The sequence below is a fragment of the Cydia amplana genome, chromosome 15 (genome assembly GCF_948474715.1).
Source record: "Cydia amplana chromosome 15, ilCydAmpl1.1, whole genome shotgun sequence".
In the NCBI taxonomy this organism is placed as follows: Eukaryota; Metazoa; Arthropoda; class Insecta; order Lepidoptera; family Tortricidae; genus Cydia; species Cydia amplana.
This window is the reverse complement of record NC_086083.1, coordinates 10,384,648-10,409,358: the sequence shown is the minus strand read 5'-3', so window position 1 is coordinate 10,409,358 and position 24,711 is coordinate 10,384,648. Positions and strand designations below refer to the sequence as shown.

At 37.8% G+C, this 24,711-nt stretch overlaps 2 protein-coding genes across 2 annotated transcripts in view; one reads left to right on the top strand and one right to left on the bottom strand.

Moving 5' to 3' along the window:
- Positions 1-10,815: 10,815 nt before the first annotated feature.
- Positions 10,816-20,002, bottom strand: LOC134654867 (beta-1,4-glucuronyltransferase 1-like). Its single transcript, XM_063510329.1, has 4 exons — positions 18,830-20,002; positions 15,794-15,914; positions 12,541-12,666; positions 10,816-11,047 (listed from the first exon to the last, which is right to left on the bottom strand). The coding sequence occupies exons 1-4, from the start codon at positions 19,924-19,926 to the stop codon at positions 10,847-10,849; spliced, it is 1,545 nt and encodes a 514-aa protein (XP_063366399.1). The 5' UTR covers positions 19,927-20,002; the 3' UTR covers positions 10,816-10,846.
- Positions 20,003-21,669: 1,667 nt separating this feature from the next.
- The window catches only part of LOC134654811 (uncharacterized), a 35,500-nt gene continuing 32,458 nt past the window's right edge, over positions 21,670-24,711 (top strand). Inside the window, exons 1-2 of the mRNA XM_063510281.1 lie at positions 21,670-22,232; positions 24,515-24,671. Of these exons, the coding sequence (XP_063366351.1) occupies positions 21,852-22,232; positions 24,515-24,671 (538 nt within the window). The 5' untranslated portion in view covers positions 21,670-21,851. The remainder of the gene's footprint in view (positions 22,233-24,514; positions 24,672-24,711) is intronic.

The window sequence follows — 24,711 nt, the reverse complement described above, 5'->3', positions numbered from 1 at the left end:
CTCTTTTATAGTGTTAACTGGATTATTTTAACCCTTCCAATGCACATAATTTATATCACGTGGTATCCGGGGTTTTCACTATATACCTACCGAAAAAACATTACATAGCGTACCTATGGGCTGATTTAGACAGCGCGCGAACTCGTATGCCATTTTAGTTACATTGCGGACTGTTGGTTACGTCCAATTCAACCGACCGATCAAAATCCGCAATGTAATGAAACTCGCATCGTCTAAATAGGCCCTATCGCTCGTAGCACTTGCTCGACGAAAGCTTTTAAAGTAGGGGCCCGATTCTGATTTTGTAATAGACATCTATTAGATATCTTTTAGACATCGCCAAGATACGATAACGATATGTTTAAGATCTAACCTGTCAAATTTGACATTTCCGCGATTCTGGAGATACTCTTGAACGATTTCCACAAGATATCACTTAGAGATCTAATTAACATCTAATAGATATCTAACACGATCTATCGTAAAAGTGACATTGGTTACCCGAATTGCGCTGCAAAAGAGAACTAGTTGAAATCTTCTTGTGAATATCTTGAAGTTCGAATACGGCAGTAGGTATGACTCCAATCTTGGAGGATATAATCAAACGGAGACGCCATGTCTGTTATTTTCTGTACAAAACAGTCTGCCGATTTTTGCGGGGGAGGGGAACGTCAAATGTATGCGTAACGTAAAAATAGCCATGTCAGATAAACGTCAGTCCATACATTGTGTATGACCGTTGGCCGCCTATTTTCGACAGAGGGGAAAGCCTGTTAATGGCTAGGTACTCCGTTTAGTTGTATCCTCCAAGACTCCAATCGTAATGCTACGCCGTAGTCCGTAGCACGTAGTACGGGTAAATAAATAATAAAATGGTGCATATCTATGAAAAGGGACCTTATTGTCGATAGCGCTTACGCCGCACAGCGTCGCGCGGCATTGTATTCATATCGGTACATCGTTAATAATGACGTAAGCGCCATCGACAGTAAGGTCCCTTTTCATAGATAACGTCACAAATATTCTCCTCCTTGGCGTAGCGGTTAGCTACGTTATCGTAGCTATGCACAATGGAGTTATCATGTAATATTAATTACTGAGTAGCCAAGCTTCAAAATTAATTTTTATTTAGAAATGATAAATAAGTACGATCAAATCCTTTATACAATTCAAATGATTATATTCCTAAAAGATTTGCATTATTTACATATAATATGATTTCAAAATTTTACAAATCGATTATGAATTGATACAAAATACAATACCTATTAAAAAAAAAACATAATTAACAACTAATGTTATCTAGGATATTCACAGTCCTGCACTGCAAGAATCGAAGCATAAGTAGCTGTTAATTAAACATTGCCATAATTGCTGGGGTAACTAAATAAACGAATGTAGTACAGCATAAGGGACTAGGGAGCCATACGATTCCGCAATCTCGCAACTTGTAACTCACTTCGGTAACTCACAACTAGCGCTAACGAATGTCTTGTGTCTAAACAGGCAGTATATTCAATTAGCTCAAGAGTAGGCCAAGACTCGTGAGTACTCGGCTGGTTGGTTCTGGGTCATCTAAATGTGACGTTCGGATGTCAACTGCATCTTGATAAAATGCATAGAAGGTAGGATCCTATAGAAGTGGTATACGCGTGCCTCCGTGAGGGACAAAACATAGGCAATGCGACACTATGATTGGTCGAATTTATTTGTTGCCCACCATAATCAATTCGGCCGTTTTCGAAACCAAAGTTTCGAAACCAGTTTAGACAACAGAAGTATTTTTCTTTTTTGGAAACCTGGTTACGGTTAAACCATACTAAATTTACGGTGGAGAATAAAAAAAAAATGTGCGACTGTGACAAGGACAAACAATAATAGCGCTTTCGCTGCTACTCCTACTGAAAGATACATAAGACTATCCCGTTCGGTCATTTCCCCCACCCCTCATGCCAGATCCAGTTAAAATACTGCCAGATTCATGATAAAATGAGTGAAGGAATATGGCGTAAGTAATGCGGCGTCGAACTAAGTAATTGCAATACGTTAGTTTGGTAGTTGCAGTTAAGTAGTTGCATTTTATAATTGTTGATGTATTATAATTAATGTTTTGCTTGTATATAAATTCAATGTTGACGTGTAAAAGTGCCCTTGTGGCCTATTTGCTGAATAAATGTTGAAGTTGAACGTAACTCATTTTATCTAGGAAATAGATACAGCGCCAGTAACAATACCACCGCAACAGTAATACAACTGCAGTTGACATACAAACGTCACCTTAAAATGTCATGCAATAGAACATGCTAACTATGTAAACAAACCGCCATACTAAAATTGACACTAAATGTCAATTTACTAGTAACTTTTGTTTACATTGTTAGCAAGTTCTATTGAATGACACTTTAAGTAAGGCTAAAAATTAAAATTAAAATTAAAATTAAAATTATTTATTTTCGTAAAATATACAAGTGTTTATAAAGTAGGGGATAGTGCTGCCCGGTAAGCAAAATTTGCCTGTGTTGGGCAACACCGCTCTTCCTTAATTAACAGATTGTTACACGAAAATTTCAAGTACTAGTTTAAGTAAGTGTAATAGTATAACATATGTATACAATTTAGATCATATATAACAATTGTTTATAGAACTAGGTAAATATCTGGGTTGTACAGACATGCAGTAATAAATAAAGGAATAAAGGAGCCAGTAAGTGTGTGTGTGTGCGTGTGTGTGTGTGTGTGTGTGTGTGTGTGTGTGTGTGTGTGTGTGTGTGTCTTTGTGGCTGTATATGTATGGATGGATTGTATGCATATACTTAGTTTATAAAGTTGATGTGTGAATCTCTAGTTAGTTATAGTGTCTGGTTAGTTTTGTAAGTCTTCTATTTCATTGTAGCTTTTTGATTTTAACCATTTTGTAATTGTTGATTTGCAATCGTAGTAAAGTTTTGGGTAAATATTTAGGCACCTATTGACTTTGTTGTAAATGTGACTAGACTTCAAATTGTATTGTGAGCGTGCAAACTTGGTTTTAGTTTTAGTTATATTAGCAACGTTTTTTAGTGTTGTAAGTTAATCATTGATCGAGCTTAAGAGACTTGAGGCTTGGCCGTCTAGAATAAGGACCTCAGCGTGGTATCAGGTTTCGTTAAGCGACGATCGAAGTGTAAACGGCTGCTCTGCTTTAAGAAGTTTAAGATCTCTTATCTCTTTTTATCGATAGGTAACTCGGATATTTCAAACTATGTTTTCTGTAAAGTTGCGGAGCACCTTTGTAGCATGTCAATACATATATGTACATATTAGTAAATCTTTTTCTCCTTTACAATGTGTAATGGCATGTGCCTACGTACAGCAAATAATACGTCAAACACACATTTACCTTTGTCAACACAACTTGCACTTTTTCGATTTCAAGCTGTCTAGACTAGACACTTTGCTGTCAAGGGAATCCAAATCATAAATTGAAAGGCATGAATACAGGTCTATCAACTTATATTTGCGGGCATTTCAAGACTTCCATCGCCTTCGTAAATATCGTCTAATGTTGCGTAAGTGTACGTACAGGGTGATTCATGAGACGTGAGCAGGACCAACCCTAAACACTCACTAAATGTTGATAGTTCGTTCACTATCTACATTTACGTAAAAAAATAAAAAATAATTAAAAAATAAACAAAAATAAAACCAAAATAAAATAACTTAATATAATATCTTTTTTTAAAAAAGGGAACCGCCTTCAAAAAACCAACCCACTGAAAAGTACAAAATAATTTTTATATGGCACCCCTTTACGTGTCCAGTCCCTATCCCACGGCGTAAAGCAAATTTTTGCCAAAAAGTAATTAATACCTAATAATAAGAAAATTAATAATCACCCGGGTAATTACTTAGTTTTTGAAGTCGGTGCCAAACCAAAATTTTTGTGAACCGATATTTTATACAACGAAGAACGCTGCACTTACTTGCATTATAAATACATACTTAGTTTACTCATTAATTTAGTTCTTGTAGGTTAAGTACTACGTACTCGTATTGTTTTTCTGATTGGTAGTAAAGACTGTTTTTGTTGGTTTGGCACCGCCTTCAAAAACTAAGTAATTACCCGGGTGATTATTAATTTTCTTATTATTAGGTATTAATTACTTTTTGGCAAAAATTTGCTTTACGCCGTGGGATAGGGACTGGACACGTAAAGGGGTGCCATATAAAAATTATTTTGTACTTTTCAGTGGGTTGGTTTTTTGAAGGCGGTTCCCTTTTTTAAAAAAAGATATTATATTAAGTTATTTTATTTTGGTTTTATTTTTGTTTATTTTTTAATTATTTTTTATTTATTTTATTTTATTTTTTACTTTTTAGTGATAGGTAGGTACTTCATTTATTTTAGGTTTTGGGCTAAAATACTAGTTTGTTAGGCTCTCTATTTAGTCTACTAATGTTGGTGATGGCCTAACTCGATGATAATCGCGACACAACATAATATGACGTTTTGGTGCTAAACGATTTGTATGTATATTGCTCCCACTCCCACTCCCATTCCCAGTCCACGTCCCAGTCCGAGTCCGACTCCCACTCCCACTATTTTATCTAAATCGGTTTTAGCAACATAAATTTGTTGGTAGGTATACCGAATACCGATAGCATGGCCACCTACCGGGTCCAATTGGTTTTTCAAACCATCCATGTACTGTACACTAAAACCTTCTCCAGAATGTAACAAACACTTTTCTGAAAACCGCATCAAAATCGGTTCAGCCAAACGCGAGATAATCACGAACAAACATACACACATACATACGTACAATACGGGTCAAACTGAGAACGTCCTTTTTTTAAAGGCAGTTAGAAAAAAGTTCATCGACCCACCTAGTGGACCTCTGCAACATAGGCAAACGACGACAAGTCGGTTAACCAAAACAAAGTGTGCCTATGTTGCACCAAACCTAAGTTCCACTAGGTAAGGTACAGCAAGGGTTTAGCATCAGCTCTATCTTGGGTACTGCTCTCCCAAATGCTCATCAAGATGTGACAGATTACCAAAATAGCGTGGGCCTATGTTGCACCAAACCTGAGTTCCACTAGGTACAGCAAGGGTTCAGCATCAGCTCTATCTTGGGTACTGCTCTCCCAAGTGCTCATCAAGATGTGACGGATGGCCAAAATAGCGTTGGCCTATGTTGCACCAAACCTGAGTTCCACTAAGTACAGCCAGGGTTCAGCATCAGTTCTATCTTGGGTACTGCTCTCCCAAGTGCTCATCAAGATGTGACGGATGACCAAAATAGCGTGGGCCTATGTTGCACCAAACTTGAGTTCCACTAGGTACAGCCAGGGTGAACCTTGCCAGCCAGGGTGGTTTGGTGCATCAGTTCTATCTTGGGTACTGCTCTCCCAAGTGCTCATCAAGATGTGACGGATGACCAAAATAGCGTGGGCCTATGTTGCACCAAACTTGAGTTCCACTAGGTACAGCCAGGGTGAACCCTGCCAGCCAGGGTGGTTTGGTGCATCAGCTCTACCTTGGTTACTGCTCTCCCAAGTGCTCATCAAGATGTGACGGATAGCCAAAATAGCGTTGGCCTATGTTGCACCAAACCTGAGTTCCACTAGGTACAGCCAGGGTTCAGCATCAGCTCTATCTTGGATACTGCTCTCCCAAGTGCTCATCAAGATGTGACGGATGACCAAAATAGCGTGGGCCTATGTTGCACCATACTTGAGTTCCACTAGGTACAGCCAGGGTGAACCCTGCCAGCCAGGGTGGTTTGGTGCATCAGCTCTATCTTGGGTACTGCTCTCCCAAGTGCTCATCAAGATGTGACGGATAGCCAAAATAGCGTTGGTCTATGTTGCACCAAACCTGAGTTCCACTAGGTACATCCAGGGTTCAGCATCAGCCCTATCTTGGGTACTGCTCTCCCAAGTGCTTATCAAGGCGTGTCGGATGACCAAAACAGCGTGAGCCTATGTTGCACCAAACCTGAGTTCCACTAGGTACAGCCAGGGTTCAGCATCAGCTCAGGTCTATGTATACTAAAACCTTCTCCAGAATGTAAGAAACACTTTTCTGAAAACCGCATCAAAATCGGTTCAGCCAAACGCGAGATAATCGCGAACAAATATACATACATACATACATACGGGTCAAACTGAGAACCTCCTTTTTTTTTGAAGGCGGTTAACAATCACACCTTTATTCTGTGTTTAACATCATTGATAAGGAAAAATTACCTACCTACCTACAATCATAGTCACCCTACTAGACCTAATGACAATGTTATAATGATTTATATTTTAAAAAAATTAACCGTTATGCCAGCATTTTAATTAAGAAAAAAAATGTGATTAGAGCTAGATACTATTTTAATAAAGTAAACAGACTCTGGTGACATTCAATTTAACCCTAGTAGTGCATAAAGCAAAGAGTATCGGTATTTGATGGAAGTGGTTGTAGGTTTTCCATACATGTGTATCGTAAATGAATTAATACTTTTTAAACACTAGAAAATAAAATACGTTAATTTTATACTGATTAGAAACAATTGCTTATTAATCTTATTATTTACTGAACGCGCATGGTTGATCCTGCTCACGTTCACTGAATCATCCTGTATGAGGTACTTTGATGTCCCTCGTATACGCCAGGCATCCATTCTATACGTTAATAGAACTGTCATCTCATTGTGTGCCTTTTAGATATTGAATACATTTCTGGAGGAGTTTGTTAAAGGACGCTGAGTAATATGACGTTATAGAGGCACGCGGCACGCGATTCTAATATTAGTAATATTGTACATGTAATATTTACTATACAATCGAATTTGGGCACATTAGGTCTAAAAATATCTTATTAGAACAAAAATTACCAAGATATCTGTCGAAATTAAGTATAAGTAGACTTTTTACATTGATAACTGTTTAAATGTTTACCCATTTTGCGGTAGATATATATCGATATCGAACGTCCAATAAAAATCACAGAATGAGGTAAAAATACCTATTTACTATACAGTATAGGAATATCGACAGTTGTCAACCATAGCATTAGTGATTGCGCCTACCCTTAAAAACCTATCTATTCTCAAAATAAAACGAATACTAAGATAGTGATAAGCATAAGCGAGTGCAGTATAGAAAGTCAGCAATTAACCATCAATTAACGTATTAATTTTATTATAAAAATAATAAAATAAATTAAGCCTATATACGTCCCACTGCTGGGCACAGGCCTCCTCTCATGCGCGAGAGGGCTCGGGCTATAGTCCCCACGCTAGCCCAATGCGGATTGGGAACTTCACATATATACACCTTTGAATTTCTTCGCAGATGTATGCAGGTTTCCTCACGATGTTTTCCTTCACCGAAAAGCTAGTGGTAAATATCAAATGATATTTCGTACATAAGTTCCGAAAAACTCATTGGTACGAGTCAGGATTTGAACCCGCGACCTCCGGATTGAAAGTCGGACGTCGGACTCTTGATTGAACTTATATTGTCAAGGATACGAGTATACGATATGCCTAATCTTTACACATACATATATAGCCTAACCTACGACGGTCAGCATAGATGGTATCGTATGAACCAACGCGCAAGTGTCTGCCATCCTCGATTACTTTTTTAAATAGAGATATATCTTTATATGTAGTTGGTCAAACCAATTTGTCAGTAAATAAGAACAAAAAATCTATACTCATCCTTTTCTTTTGAGTGCTAGTACTAGAGTGTAAGACAAAGATAGTATTATTATTTCTGTCTATGTTTGAAATGAGACAGTCCTTTGACAAACTATATCTCGACAATTCGCATTCAACAGTATCATCATCATCATAACTTAAGAGCTTTGCTATTGTCGGTGGAGTAATCGCCAGTCCTTTCTTTCTTGTGCCAGTCTTAATTTCCTCATATGACGCATTATTTTAATTGTTCTGTATAAAGTGTCATTCTATGGAGCTTGCTAACTATAACTATGTAAACAGTAGGGGAGATGTGGGTATAATGATCCCTCAAAGTGAAATGATCCCCCCTCTTATCTGAGCAACTACTGATGCCATCTATCTAAATATGCATTAAACGTCTTCCCCGTGACCCCGCCAGTTGCCTCTTAAAGTGTCATGGCGGTATGAGCACGTAGCGTGATTTTATTAGAAAATAATTAAAACATATACGTCTAATCTACGGTAGCCTATTTTCCGAATTCCTTTACTTTTAGCATGTTGCGTTTTATTCAAATTATGTTTCACTGTCGGATCTTAATGATGTTTATCTATACTATAAGGATGTTTATACTGAAGCAAGTTGAATTTGAAAGTTATATTTTTGTCGATATTTAAAATTTGGTGTTTGAGGTCAAATGATCCCATTTCGTAGGCGTAAAATGATCCCTGGAATCATTTTACCCCCTAAGTAATTTACTATGAGCATTTCCTGTACAGGCCATAACATATCATGTCGCGAATTTATGTGCGCAAAGCCACTTACTTCCGAAAATCAACCTTAGGAAGAAATGCTAAGGGCTCTTAATGCGATTAAATTATGGATTGCCTTTTAAAATAGCAAGCAAAATCTGAGCCCTCTAAAAAGAAGGCCAAAATAGAAAAAAAAATAGCACTCATCTTCTGAAAATAAAGAAACGCTGGAATCGACTGACTTAAATGATTAAGACGAAGAAATCTTGATATTACAAAGGAATCATCTGTGATTATTTTAACTCTACCCTAGGGATCGTTTTATACATACCTATGTATAAATTGATCCTTTACTAAACCTTTAGAAAACATAACATAATTATTTAAATATATAAAAAACACGACAAATAAGTGTGCAGTTACTTAGTTAAGTAAATGGACTATTCATAAAGACCTAGATCTTGTGTTTTTGTCTCCAACTGTGAACACAGTAAAGTTTCTCTCTTAAGGGGATCATTATACCCACATCTCCCCTAACTGCCATATTGAAATTGTCTCTGAATGATGAATTTACTAGTGACTTTTGTTCTCATAGTTAGCAAGTTCCATAGAAAGACACTTTATAGAGCTATATCTCTTTTTGTTAAGCTATCAGAGAATGGTAGATACTTTTAACGCATAGTCCGATCGCTACGTTGGATGCTGACTGTACTATAAAGGGTTGTCGGCTGCCTCCCGCGTTTCGCCATCAGAGAGTCATTTCCGTTTATTTCGAGAGGCAACCAGATTACTCGCGGCCCTTATAAATTTCCGGTACAGTCAGGTTCAATCAAACATGCGTCTATCTATTTAGTACCGGTATCTATAGTGAATTTGATTTTTGTGATTGGTTTGTTCAGTGCCAACAAAGTAGGCTGATTTGCTTTTTTTCCTGCGAAACAGATGTTTTCTATGTACTTTTCGATCTTTATCGTACACATAATATATGTAGGTGCATATATCATCGTCTAGTACCCACAATATAAACATTATTGAGCTTAGAGTGAGAATAATCATAAAAATATATTAAATACTACAAGATGTAGGTGCCTATAATACCTACATACATATAAATACATACACCTATTTATTATTGTGTCAAAACGAAAACTAAGTTACTTAGCGAAAATGTTCGGCGCCGGCGCGCGACAGTCGTTATCGATATATTTCTATTTACGTATGAGAGTGTGAGAAAAACAGGTGGCACAAGACACTAAGTGACAAGGACAAGTGACAATAGTTATCGAATGAATAACTAAAAGCCCCGTCAAATTATCCTGCTAATATTTCGCTTTTATATCGAAAAGACGATAATACTTATGAATTAGACAATTTGAATGACACTGCAAACAACTGTGACAATCGCAAACAATGTATTTAATTTCATTGTCTATTTGTAGGTCTCCGGGCTTATAAAAAGAGATTGGTCGACAAATATATCGCAGACTCAAATTTATTTTTTAGGCATTAGTAGGGTTTTCACGACGGATCCGAAATGTTTGGGAATATCCGCGGATCCGGGTCCAGATCCGGATAATTTCATATATTTCGGATCCGGATTGCAAACCCTAGGCATTAGGCAAAGATTATTACACTGCATTATTATAAAGATGTAAATACTTATTACACAGTGTTAATAGCATATAACAGTACACTGAAATCACGGTTTGGTTATCCACTATTCAGCGATTTGAAAAAAGTTTCATGTACTGTGTTTTTCTACCATTTAATAACTTTCAGCCATATTCGAACTTTAAGATACGTCAACTATTAGATATCTAAACGATATGGATGGGATAAATATGTCAGTGTCAAACAAGTGTCAAAAGTGCCGTTTCTACAAACAAAAACTTCACTATTGACACTTGTTTGACACTGACATATCCGATCCATATCGTTTAGATATCTAATATTTGACGTATCTTAAAGTTTAAATATGGCTGTTTGACTGTACCCACAGCCCAGCATAATCAGTCAGATCACCAATATCAACATGCCAACAGGTCGACACTTGAATCCTCGTTCCAGAATTTTCGTTTAGGCTGGGACGGGCATACCGCGCCAACGAAGATCTTGAAAAGTGCTGCTAGTTGGTGCCCTTGTTCAAAAAAATTCTCCGTCCTGGCCCCGTAGACAAGATGCCAATCGCTAACGCTCCGTAGCGAACGAAACGCAACTGTCACTGTCACATTAATATGGAAGAGTGATAGAGAGATGTCTTCACAAAGCGCGTGCCTTCCTAAACCTTGACGTTGGCGGAATCATCGACAATATCGATGGAGCCATAATACCCAAAGATTGATTGATAGAGAAAGCGATTCGATGGCGAAGCGTAAGTGATTGTCACCTTGGCTAGGCCGCCAGCACCGCCAGGCTGTACTCTTGCCAGAGCAAGACGCTCAAGTATTACATCCCCACATAAGCTTACAAGCAGGTCGATCAGGGTACTGAGCCTTGAGCGCGGCGATGATCTTATGGTACTGTTGCGTGTTGGCGCGCTCAGCGCGGGTGTGACGCGCCGGCGCGCGCGCCGCCGCGTGGCAAAGGAACCCTCCATCAAGTACGACCAGCCGGTACTCTTGCAGACAGAGCTCCAGCATCTAGGCAAAGTAGATTTTTATAGCTTAGTCTTTCTTCGTACTAGAGTACCTACATATAGAAAGAAAGAAAGGAAATACATTTATTTACTTCAAACCAAACCAGTTAATTACATAGAATACATAGATGATAAACGTTAAAAAGGACCCCTCACTTAGGCCACTCAGCGTAATGCTACGGTAAGCCGAGCCGCAGCGCTTTCAGGGCCACGAGCATAATACAATCATCCATACACGATAAAAGAGCATAGCACAGCTATTCTGGATTGATCTGGATTAGTAGAGGAAATCACCGTTGCGTTTAAATGTCGAATGTAGAATTCGTAAGCGGTCGGAGATAAATTACCCACTGACATTGTCCCTATCCTGTGATTTGGGTCATGTTACAGTCATCAGTCATGTGATCTACTATATCCTAAGCCTCCAATCTCATGGCGTCACCTGCAGAGTGGGAAATATATAACCTACCTAGACTAAAAAAAATAAGAGAATACATATATTCGTCAGGTGACAAGCAAAACTCACTAAGTACCACCACAAGTTCATAGCCACAGTGAACCATATTAGTACGAAAAGAAGGTTGATTTTTGTTTAAATATTTTATAGTAATTAGTGACTTTTGCTTGTCACCTGACGAATATCTCATTATTAGTATATAGTAAGTGTGACCATGTTTAGTGCATGTTACAATCAAAATAACTTACACAGTAACGTTTTAGCTCAAACTACTTTTAAGCGTCGATAACTTTTTTCACACAAAGATTTGGGACTACCTGTTGTAGTAAAAGTTTTAGAACTTACATTAGAATAAGCTATCCAGTGACATATCGCTTGCCCTTATTGGTCATATAGGCCAATTAGCCCACCCTCCTTTAGCACAGTGCGAGAATTGTTACCCTCAAATAAACCAGCTAAACAAAAAAAAAATTATTCGTAATTCAGTTCATAATTCTAACTACAGTCATATTCCACACATGTCAAAAAATACAATAATAAAAAAACCTTAAAAACTACTACATTTAACACAAGACACGCACTTAACATAAAACTAAAAGCTAGGTACTAATACTAGGTAACTAATCAAATAACCCACCCCGAGTCATTCCAGGCGCAAAAGTCCCCAACACGCTCGCTGCGTTTCCGCGTTGAATTGCAATAGATAACCTTTGCACCAGGAATGACCCGGAGCGGGGATCAAGTCCCCTCTCTCGCAAGCGACTTCCAAGCTCCCTGAAGAAGGACCGCGCCTCCGAGCACCAACACCCAGTGGTCTCCACCGCGAGCGGAAGAAACAAATAACCACCCAGGCACGCGTACTTTTCCCGCTTTCTGAGAGCAGCTATCTCAGCAGCTGCCCCCGCAAGACCTACTGTGCGACTCAAGTGCGAAGCAGCAAACGTGCTGACGCATGTTGCGTCCCAAAGCAGGCACTTCCCTTTCTGCCAAGGCACCAACGTCATACCAGCTAAATATGATTTAGTAACAATATAAAATACCTGTGTCATTTTGTCCTGCCGTCCCTCCCACGAGAGCCCCTCGCTGTACCAGGGCTCCTTCCGCGTGCCGAAGTACAAAGGCTCCCATCTATGGAACGGGTACTCCCGCCGTGCTATCAGCATGGGCTGAAACAAAATATTCCTTTACCATCGTCACAGAATAAATAATAGTACTAAGTACAGAAGACTCACTCTCTATCAAAACGCGCTTGTTATATACGATCAGCACAGATATGGCCGCTAGGTGGCGACAGCGCCACGCGCGGCTTATGGCTATCCCCAAAATTGGGGCCGAACGGATGTGTAAATCGCGGAGTGAGACACGCCTGCCATCGTACAACTCATTGCAATACCGCGGTATACGGAAAACAAGATCCGTTCTAGAGAAGAGAACGATACGATATGTACTAGATACCTGGTAGATATCTTTTGCAGCTCAATTCGGGCAACCAATGTCACTTTTACGTTAAATTATCGTATTAAGATCGTTTCAAAATCGTTTTGAGATCAAAAAATACATAACGAGACGTTTTAGACACTGTGGAAATCGTTCACGAGTATCTCCAGAATCGCGGAAATGTCAAACTTGACAGGCTAGATCTTAAAAATATCGTTGTCGTATCTTGGTAATGTCTAATACGAGGGCTACTACTTATGTATCCGGAAACACAAAAAGTAAATGGTTTTATTGCCTTTGTATTTGTCCACCAAGAATACCAAGATGAATGATGCACTTTTGCATAAATGTTGAAACGACTTCATAGCACTTTTTCCATTCTGATCTTGATATACAAGACGTGCATTTTGTACGCAAAAACGGCTCTTTCGCGAGTTTTTTTTTGAACCAAATGTTCATGTAATATCTTACAAATGGTCGTCATACTATTGCCATGAGATGCCTCTATCTTGCGATATATACTATGACCATCTTGCATTATGAGTTCGTTCACAGCATCTATATTTTGTGGGATAACAGCCGATTTTGAGCGTTTTTTTTTAATTCGTCCTACCGTAAATACCGTAATATACTACGACCACAATTTATTAACTAAAACATTGACCTTCGATGGAACTTACTCCCCAAAAGTCGAAAAAAGTCGATCCATGCACTATTTTTGAGTTTATCCACTCCGAACATCGTAAAAAAAACATCTGCACGAAAATTTTCACAAGTAAATCCGTTGAAGATGTAACAAAGAATTTTTAAAAATAATGCTACAATGTAAAACCAATTGATAGACATGTGAAACAAACTGTATTTTGCTTCCAAAGAGTTCCATTTTTATATGATATATATATTTTTTAATATAGTTCCAGTAAGTGGCCCATTCCGGATACATAAGTAGCAGCTCTCGTAGATATCTGGTTCACAATCCGAATCGGGCCCATAGACTCTCTATTGCAACGTGTTGTATGTACCTATAATTGTTTATGTCGTTTTGGAAATTAAAATTTATTTGGTAATACATCTTTTCAAGTTTGAAATCGGTAACCACTTTATACGAATTACGATTTGTTCTTCATTTTGAGCGAGATCTCGTTCCGTTGTCACAATGCAAATTGGTGCCAAACTCAATTCGCGCCCTGCTTACTGAAACAGACGCAGATAATTTGTTTCGAGTCCAATAACGCTTTTCTCTAGAGGGAGACGTAATAAATTACCTACAAGAAACGATGTATATGGCCCATATATCACATTTTGCAGCTACAATGAGTATAATGAGTATTTTGTAGAAATGCAATTCGTCATGTTGAAAAAAATTAACCAACAATTTCATTTAAGATTGTAGAATCGTATGTAATCGTACAACTCCAGGGCCAACTCACGAAAACCGTGTTACAACGGAAACTTAAACGTCAGTCTTGTTACAAAGTTTCTACATGCAACCAGCGCTGCACCAACTTGCTGTTCCAATTTCAAACGATAGTGAGATCCCCGAGTGTGACAGCCGAGGTCTTAACGAATTTAACCCCGCTGTAATCGTTTAGTAATTATGGGGGGCGCCTAACTGGGCCACTTCGGAGAATTACGCGGCGGATACTTTGCAAAAGATGGTCTTTTAAATTTGGAGCGGGTTTTGTTTAACAAGGCGCTAATGAAAAGCTCTAGTGTAAATTTCATTTAGCGTTTGCGTTATGACTATTTTTATACCGGATTTTGAGCAGCGCGCCATGCGGGACGTTTTGGAAACTTAAATTCCCATACAAAATGATACTTAACGCAAACGCGTACGTCACGTACCTACACTAGGAGTACCTACTGGCTTATCTGGTTGAGTAAAGTTGAGGTTTCACGGCGCGTATCCTCCTTGTATTAAAATTATACGTAAATACTTAATAATATATTAGAGTTTAAAACAGACAATAAAAAGAAAAGAATTTTGCAACTAAGTAAAAGCTGTTTTTTAACCCTCGCATTTACGTCATACAAGTTTGACAGTGAAAAGAATGATGCCTTTAGAACGTGAGTAGGAGTAATACTATAAAATATGTGCTACAAAGACGCCCACGAGTGCCTGAAAGAAACTTTAAGAGGAATTAATGAACAGACGGTCAATGTAACCTGCAAAGCGCAAATAGGGTACCTTACAGCAATCAAGATTAGGAATTTCTAAAATACTAATATCATTCGAATATTTGCAGTTATTTAGAAAAGTAAACGTTATCCCCACAGCTTAAACTTATTTCAATGTCTGTTGAGGCGTGGAATCTTAAATTATACCTAAAGTTACTTAGTATTGAAAGTACGCGGCGCGGCAAAGCTAATAACTTACTACAAGAACGGTGGCTTGAGAATATTGAGAGGTCTTGAGAGTCAGAAACCTCTATGAGTATAAGTAAAACTTCTTGTGGGAATTTGAGCCTGGTTGGAAGCCATCAACCTCATGGTGGACGATCTAAAGCTAACCTCGAAGAACCAGGCAATTTACGCAGTAGGTAAAATTTTAAGTAGAGCTACGTGAGTTTATCACAATATTATGTCGAATAAATGTCCTGACTTCACGCTGACCTTGTGGAGTTCATTCTATGCTACATATTGATACGAATATAGCCTCGTGCCGCCCACCATACAAAATTATAGCCAAGGAAGTTAGAATCTTGTTGTAAAATACAACAATTAGGTTGACTTTCATTTGTTCGAAAATTGGACGAGACAAATTAAATACTACCTATTTTTGTTTTTAAGGTTGTCATTCCATCGAAACTGAGTGTACATCCTAATGTACATTGGGCGGCACGAGGATAGAATTACCTCGACGATGCCTGGCGACGGTCGAGTGAGCCAAGTTTGTAGACCAGGGAACCTTTGGCAGTGTGAGCAGAATTTCTGATGAAAATACATAGCACGGTTCGCAGCTACCATTTTAACCAATCTGAGGACAAAATAAATGGCATAAAGTCATGACACTCATGACACAGGAAAGTGTCCAATTTAACTAAGTTTCAAATATTAAGGATGACTTAAGGTGACAGTCCATTTCCAACCGCAGCTGCACTACTGTCAATTTCGCGTTCAGTACCAGTAGTGCAGCTGCGGTCAGAAATGGAATGTTACCCTTACGTTAGACCGGGCCGTGTCGCGCTTACTTTTCTATGACAGATGACCGGTGATCACGTGATGCTTTCCATGGAAAACGAAGCTCCGGAAGCTCCGGCCCGGACACGGCTTAGTCTAACGTGAGTCATCCTTAAGGTTTGTTTCGTATTGTTATCTTTTCTGAAACAGTTCCTCAGTACAGCGATCCTGATTAGGTATTCTTAGGAATTTAGATTGTACCTTTATAAATATAGGTTATTTGAAGGACACATTTACATTTTAACGGAATGTTTGAATACCAAATAAAGTAATAACGTATTCCACGCACCATTGTTATCAGGTAATCGTACTTTCGACGCTATCATTATTTAAAATATGTCTAGACCCGTAATACGTGTGATAAATAAACTAGTTTCTGCTTTTATGTGCAAACATTTAAATAAAAAATATAAAATCAAAAGCAGTTCTAATCTAAATACTATTGATTTCAGATTACTTTGATATTTTGAGAGTACGTCTATAAATACGTGCGAGCAGTGCACTGCGCAAATAATAATCTCAATCTAAATTGAAACTAGTTCTCGCTTTGTTCGATTTTTGTCAGGTACAGTCGACATCAAAGATATGTTACATTTTTGCACTAGGCATACTCCTTTGTAATAAGGATAAAAATACTGATTTAAGAGCCCATCAACGTGCACACTAGCGCCACTGCTAAATAATCGTAATTATATTTTTAAAAAAGGAGGCCGCTACGTACTGCATCTAGTATTAAAGTACCTTTTGAATACATCAAACTAGTTTATATGTTGCTGGATTCGTCAATCTATAAACTCAAAACAAAAACGGCCGTTTTAACATTGGACGCATAGATTGACGAATCCAGCAACATAGAAACTAGTTTGATGTATTCAAAAGGTACTTTAATACAAGATACAGTACAAAGCGGCCCGCCTTTTTTAAATATATTTCGTTAAATTTAAATAATCACGATTATTTAGCAGTGGCGCTATATAGTGTGCACGTTGATGGGCTCTTAAGCTTTCACGATTTTTACACATTAAATTCTCGCGCGGCTAAATGTTGATGTCAACTTTAGTCAGTCTTCTCCGAGACCACAGGGACAACCCCCTCCACGAAATGTCGGAGGTAAATCTTAAAACTTAGATATACGCGATTAAGTCCCGTTTTACAATTTAATAAGTTCTCGGAAATTTCAGGAAAACACAGGAAACAATGGAAACTTTCATTTTGGAAATGGAAAATTACGATACCTATACAAAAATATGAGATTTTTTTTTCCCAAATGGAAATTTCACAATTGCGGAATATCCCAATGAAAGTTTTGTAGCTTACTACACTCACACACACAATGTGCGATTATTAAAATATTGCATTTTTCTAGATATCAAATAACATACATATTATACAAACCTCACGTGTGAGTCAGTAATTCCAAAATGAATGAATGAATGAGTCAGTAATTTTATATGCACGTTCCCTAAATGATATTACAACAACGAATATGCTGGCTCAGGCGGTTTCTCCAATTATATTACGGAATTCGTAAAAATATGGAGATTCGTGTGAACCGAATAACAAGTACGAAATCCTTGGTGGAAAATATATTAATGCGCTTTTTTAGGGTTCCGTACCCAAGGGTAAAAACGGTAAAAACTTAGAATAGGGTCCCTATTACTAAGACTCCGCTGTCCGTCCATCCGTCCGTCTGTCACCAGGCTGTATCTCACGAACCGTGATAGCTAGACAGTTGAAATTTTCACAGATGATGCATTTCTGTTGCCGCTATAACAACAAATACTAAAAACAGAATAAAATAAAGATTTAAGTGGGGCTCCCATACAACAAACGTGATTTTTGACCTAAGTTAAGCAACGTCGGTCAGTACTTGAATGGGTGACCGTTTTTTTGCTTGTTTTTTTTTTGGTTGTTTTGCTCTATTTTTTGTTGATGGTGCGGAACCCTCCGTGCGCGAGTCCGACTCGCACTTGGCCGGTTTTTTATAATTTTAGGTGATTATCTACGACTGTTGTCGTCAGTCGTCGAGAGGATAGATTCGTTATGAATGTTATGATTACCTTAGGATAATAGTTAGATACGTTTTTGAGCATTGCGAATGTGCCGTTTCTCTGGTGTAATAAAGAGATCATTAGAGGTGCTTTTTGAGGAGAAGTTTGATAAAAGTACAATGAAAAGTTAAACTCTTTACTTGCAATTTATTTTAGTTTCATCTGAATGAGTACTAAGTGCCACTTGCACCATTCCACTATCCCGGGGTTAACCGGTTAAACCTGTAGTTACTATGGTTACCAGTACCATTTGACACTGGGTTAATGATTTAACCGCTTAACCCCGGGTTAGTTGGATGGTGCAAGTAGCCTTAAACCTAAGATGTAATTCCTTAGGTTTACAGTTTCGTTCTTTCCATTTAAACTACCTACTGAATCAAGAAATACAGACACAAAGGGGAGCCAATATCATCCCTATTCTCAAATATACATTGGGAAAAAGTAATTTAACTATCTTTTGCCTTTACGAACGATTTATCATAGTGTTATTGGTTATTTGTCATATATGAATAACTATAAAAATATCCCCCTAGGAAATCTTGCAACGGAAAAATAAGGGCAAGAACTAGGACAATAGCGGTCCAACAGGTGGACCGGGTGACTTGGAAAAGTCGCGCTCAACTGTTGCGACTGAAGTAAATAGCTTCATTTGTCAACTTACGTGTCCTTGTCGCGCGGAATCTGCTCTCCCTTTTCCACCTCAAACAATGGCACGACGAAAACAGTCTTTCCGAAAATGCAACCCTCATCTCTTTTCTTGTCCCCCATGAGTTTTCTAACCATGGTCAAAAATTTGGGCGCCAGTCCGTCACTTGGCACCATTTCAATGTCAGAAACAATGAAATAGTTTGTCCTTGACGCGTTTCGAGCGACGTTTCTACCTACATTTATATGATATATCAAATTGTTGTCCTTCTTGAATGTCATCATACCATAATCGATACCAGAACAATCGTTGAACACCATATTGGGGGCAAATATTCTTTTCGACGGCATTCGCGACATCATTCTCTCGATTTTACTCTTCCTCGCCCGTTGAATGTATTCATATCTAGTCTTATTATCTAATTTCCTGTAATTATCCAGTTTCTTCTGTAAGATTTCTTCTATGGTTATATTTGAAGTAGTTGTCGGCATTTCTGTCGTCGTAGTGCGTTGTTCTTTGCTTTGTAATTTAGGCGGATGTTTTTTAGGATAGAAAAGGTGGAGTGACACTTTTGACATTCCGGAATAGCAGCGGCAGAGTTGATTCATGATCTGCATAGTGATATCCAGATCGTAATTAGGTACAAAAACTGAGAGACTGATAGGGCCGTCCCAATATCTGGCTATTTCGACTATATGATAAATGTACTCCGGTGTCGCTTGAGTAGCGTATGTGACTGCATTATATTTGCTGTGGTTTGAGTACGCAGTGCCCTTGACAGCATTGTAGATGACTCTATAAGGGCTCTGTAGACCAGCTTCCGGAGTAGGCATTACACGGAAGGTTCCCCATTTAAGAGTGTCTGGGAGGCCATAATTAAATTGGCAATACGTTTTGTTTTCGTTAGGTTGCTGTCCCTTGAGGAACGCGCCCGGTTGGTAGTCAAAGTCACCGATGCTTGTTTGCGTGTGGTGATGGTGATGGTGCCTGTGCGAGTAGAGGTGGAAGATGACGGTGAGGGTCACGATGAGGAACGCTATGAGGAGCAGGGTGGAGTGTCGCCTCGTCAGCCGGTACGAGTACGCCCCGAAGATCCGCAGGCATCTCGACATGTTTATGTATCATTGTATTGTTGCAGAAATATTCTTTAATCAGATAATTCCATTGGATATATAAACGTGAATGATTTTAACAACTAAATCTATTAGTATCATTAAAATATGTCACTGTATATAATTGGTAGGTATAGCATATCTACTTCCGTTTAATTATCACAAATGTGCTTTATAGGTATGACTTTATTTTCCAGCGATATCAGTATCCCATCATCAGTGATGTTTGTATTGATGCAGAATTTATTTGTCCACTTACACACTTATATCTGTATTAAATAGTACAACGAAGATCACAATGTAACAATTCTACTTTTGACAGGTCCGTTGTCAAGAAAATGTATGGAATAAAGTTTCATATAGATCGTAAAAAAATGATTTGGTTAGTCCATACTAACACAGACAAAGTAAGACACATGAAATAAACAAAAAATCTAGGTACACTTAAAACGTTACGGAATAACAAATGACTACCGTTTCGCGTTAAGATAAAATCATCAACACATTGAAAGATTGGTTACATATTGAGAATAGATTATGATTATTTTTTAATCTTTCAATTTCAGGTACACTATCACAGTTTATTTTTCACGATTACAGAGGTTTTTGCTGAAATATTTATTATTTGGAGCAGAATAACTAATTTTGACAGATGTTGCGCGCGCACGCTATGAAATCAATATCTCCGCCATGCTGCTGCTATTCAGCAGTGGGTTTTCTATGCGAAGAACGAATTTCACGATGTTGTTTTCTATTACAAGTAAAGAAAACTAGTATATGGTCAAACCAATTTGTCAGTAAATAAGAACCAAAAAACTATACTCATCCTTTTCTTTTGGGTGCTAGTAGTGTAAGGTAAAGCTAGTATGATTATCTGTCCATGTTTGAAATGAGACCGTCCTTTAACCAACTATAATAATAGGACTACTGACGGTCTACTAACACTCACCATCCAATGAGTGTGTATATGCCGGTGGACCTGTAGGGAATGACCCAAGGGTCATACCCGGCGTCCACTCTGCGGCTCGCTGGATCCTGAGGGCCTACAGCGAACCACGTTCGACGTGTTGGCTCTCTGTCGCACTTGTAAATTCGTACGTAAGTGTGACAGGGAGGCAACACGTCGAACGTGGTTCGCGGTAGGCCCTCTGTTCGTGACGGTGATGACCGCCTGGCAATGTTGATGATCTGTAAGTAGTTCGTTTTTTTTAGCATTAGAAAGAAGGTAAACAATCTTGATGTGTCTTTTAATTGAAAAACACATTTTAAAAATAAGTTACGGTAAATATGTAACAATTATGAATCTAATACAATCTTTTATAGTCTTCGGCTTTCATAAGTATTAGTTATTGATTTTTAAAGTGTTTTTCAATTAAAAGACATGTCAAAATCGATTACCTTCTTTCAAGTTATTTCTAATGCTAAAAAACGAACTATAAGCTATGTAAACGATATTTATATTAAATGAATGTTAGAGTAGGATTTTAGATAACTACAGTTTTACAAAAACAAACAAAGATAGGAAAATGCAATCAGGTGAATCCGCAATTATCGAAAAGTCTGATCTGATCTTACTAATGTCTCGCCCCACGACGACGATAAAACTGATTTTAATTACGATAGGTACCCATGATTTAAACGAATCTGAAAGTCAGACAACAATGGCCCTATGTTAATAGTAATTTTACTTGTCTACCTACTGAAATCCTGCTTGTTCACTAAAAAACTGTCAGACAAACAAGTATCGCTGAAGAAACACAAAGTATCAGTGCACTCAATTTGTGTCTTAACTTTCATAGTTGATGAGAAATCGCTTCCGGTATTCAAAACTTTGAAACGGAACTAGTTTAAGTTTCCAACACGCCACCAACGAACCGTTTTTGAGAACACCAGTCCTTGCTTAAGCTTCCACCTGAGCTATCGCCATGAAAAATTCAATCTTTAAAGAAAAGTTCATAGCAACAAATTTTGTGAAACCTCTCTACAGAGTTAGATTCACTAAAACTCCCAATGATGTTGACATAACTAATCTAGTCGGCGATGCCTACTCGTGCGATTTGACTAAAAATGTGCCTAATGTTACAGTTAAAGAAACTCAAAAATATAGGATATTACCGGGTGCGTGTGAGGTTTACAATCATTATGATTTAAAATGTGATAGAAGTTACAATATGGAAGAACGACACGATAATAATGACGCTTTAAGTGATGCTTTGCGACCTGTTACTAATAGTAAGCTCAAAGGAAGAGATGGAAAGAAACACATATCGTTTAGTGATTCTTTGGATTTGGATTTAGATGATGATGTAAGTACCTAAACGTTACTTTAAACCCCAATTTGAAAATCAAGTGCCTAAATTGTTGAATGAGTAAATATTGGATTAAGCTTTAATAATAAATACTCGTTTAGTCGAACATGATGCCGGTAGTTGTCATTATATGTTCAGTGTCTAAATTCTCATAAAATGAAAATTTTAGCAAACGTTAACTACCTATTTCACGATTACGTAGTATAGCTAAAAGAATCTGCTCTATGTGGACGTAGCTATTTTATAGTGATCTATTGTCTTAAGGTTCGTTTTCATTTAGGTAATTGTAACGACCTTCTATTCGTTACAATTAAATGAAAACGAAATGAAAATTCAATCATTCGAGCCACGTGTCAATATAAGTGAACAAGGATAAAGTTAAATATTGCCCTAAATCCGGGATTAGTTCGACTCCCAGTGGAAACACCTAAATCTTTCCGGCCTGCTGACACAGATAAAGTGAACGTACACTGCTGGTTTCAAATTTCAAACAGTTCAATAAAATATTTTATTTTAGCTAATAGCTAATACTACGCACAGTGTAGAGGCACGACGAATGAGTAAGTACAATATGCTTAATCAGGGTGTGCCTAATAAAAATATGGATAAAGAAGGAGGTTCTCAATTCGACTGTATATTTTTTTATGTTTGTTACCTCAGAACTCTGTCACTATCTCAAGCGATTTGCATAAATATTCTTTGTTTGAAAGTACATATTTACAGATTGGTACCATTATTGTCAAACTTCAGTTCTGATCATGGGATCCACGAGGGATCGAGGGAACTCCTATACTATAGGTATACATATAGTAATTTTATTTTTTCTGTAATGTGTTCTAAATTCTAACATAAAAGAGAATTAGAAAATACCTAACATATTAAAAACGAAAAATCAAGTCACTGTAGAACGGTGCAGCCACTACGATGAGTTCTATCTTTTACGTGAAGCTCTTCTAGGGAATTACGGCACTTGGCAATCTTAAAGCACTTAACTTAGAACCGCGTTAACGGGTAATGTTACATTTCTCTGGGAGTCATTTGTGCATTTTTAAGTACCTCTTGGTGAATATTGTCGGTTATTTATTGCAGCGGGTTACCGCGGGATTAAATGATGCAAAATTATGCTAAAATCGTGGGCTTTGTGATATTTTTTTTTACTGTTAAGTAATACGCTTTCCTGCTTAAGATGCATTATTGACATTGTGGACGCCGCACCTTTTTATACGTTTACTTTTATACTTTTATTGTAATTTTGAATTTCTTTGTTTTTATATATTTTGATGTTCTTTTTGATATACCATTTTTGGCAGTCTTCTCTTAGGTTTCTTGTAATAAAGACATACTATCTAGAACCAGTGCGCCTTATCATTAACAGACATGGTCCCTTGATAATCATCTGTAGCATTGCAAGCAAAGTTTTACTTTAAAAGCGGCAGTGTAACTTCAAAAGTGTCCCGTCATTCAAATGATCTTTAAAATAATCGGATATTTCTCCTCGTATGGCCCGATTCGGATTTTGAAACAGACATCTGTTAGATATATTTTAGACATCGCCAAGATACGATAACGAAATGTTTAAGATCTAAACTGTCAAATTTGACATTTGCGCGATTCTGGAGATACTCTTGAACGATTTCCACAAGATATGGCTTAGAGTTCCAATTCACATCTAATAGATATCTAACTTTATCTAACGTAAAAGTGACATTGGTTGCTCGAATTGCGCTGCAAAAGAGAACTAGTTGAAATCTAAACTATAACGTATCTAGAATGAATCTAGTACGTGTCGTCTCTTGTGAATATCTTGAAATTCGAATACGGCAGCTAATCGTTCCCCGGACGCAAAACTAAACAGAGTGCTCAAAAAGATTACAGCCATTTCGAGCTAACGACACTTTTAACTTTTAAACTATGGGAGTCACGTAATTATGTCCACACTGTTAAATGACGATTCGTAAACATTATTGCTACAACATAAGGTCCTCAAATGGTCACAATATTGTTCCTGTAGTACAAGTTATAATCTTGTTGCTTTAGAATGTCTGATAAAAAGTTTTTTTGAGACAACATAGAAAAATAAAAAGTATATTTTATTATGTGGCACTCCACAAAAAGTGTCCGGTTCGTGGCGCTATTTTATCGTACTTTTGATAACATTTGGTATACCTATTAAATATATCATTCTGTCGGATTGTCTTCGAAATTTCTAAAGTAGAAGGTGCTCCTATAGGAGAAACGTGGCCCCATCAGACACAGTTCACTTTTATGTGTTTTTGCAGAACGGAGAAACTTGGCTCCGAGTTCGCCCGGCCCCCGTGTTGCCGGACGAAAGTATCGGCTCCATTTTGTTCAGATTCATGGCTTGTCAACTGGGCATTACTACTTTCATCATCATCTGGACCGCTATCTGGGTGGCCGTGATACACTCATACGAAGGTACACTTAGGTATCATTATATTTATTTATCCCTACTTAA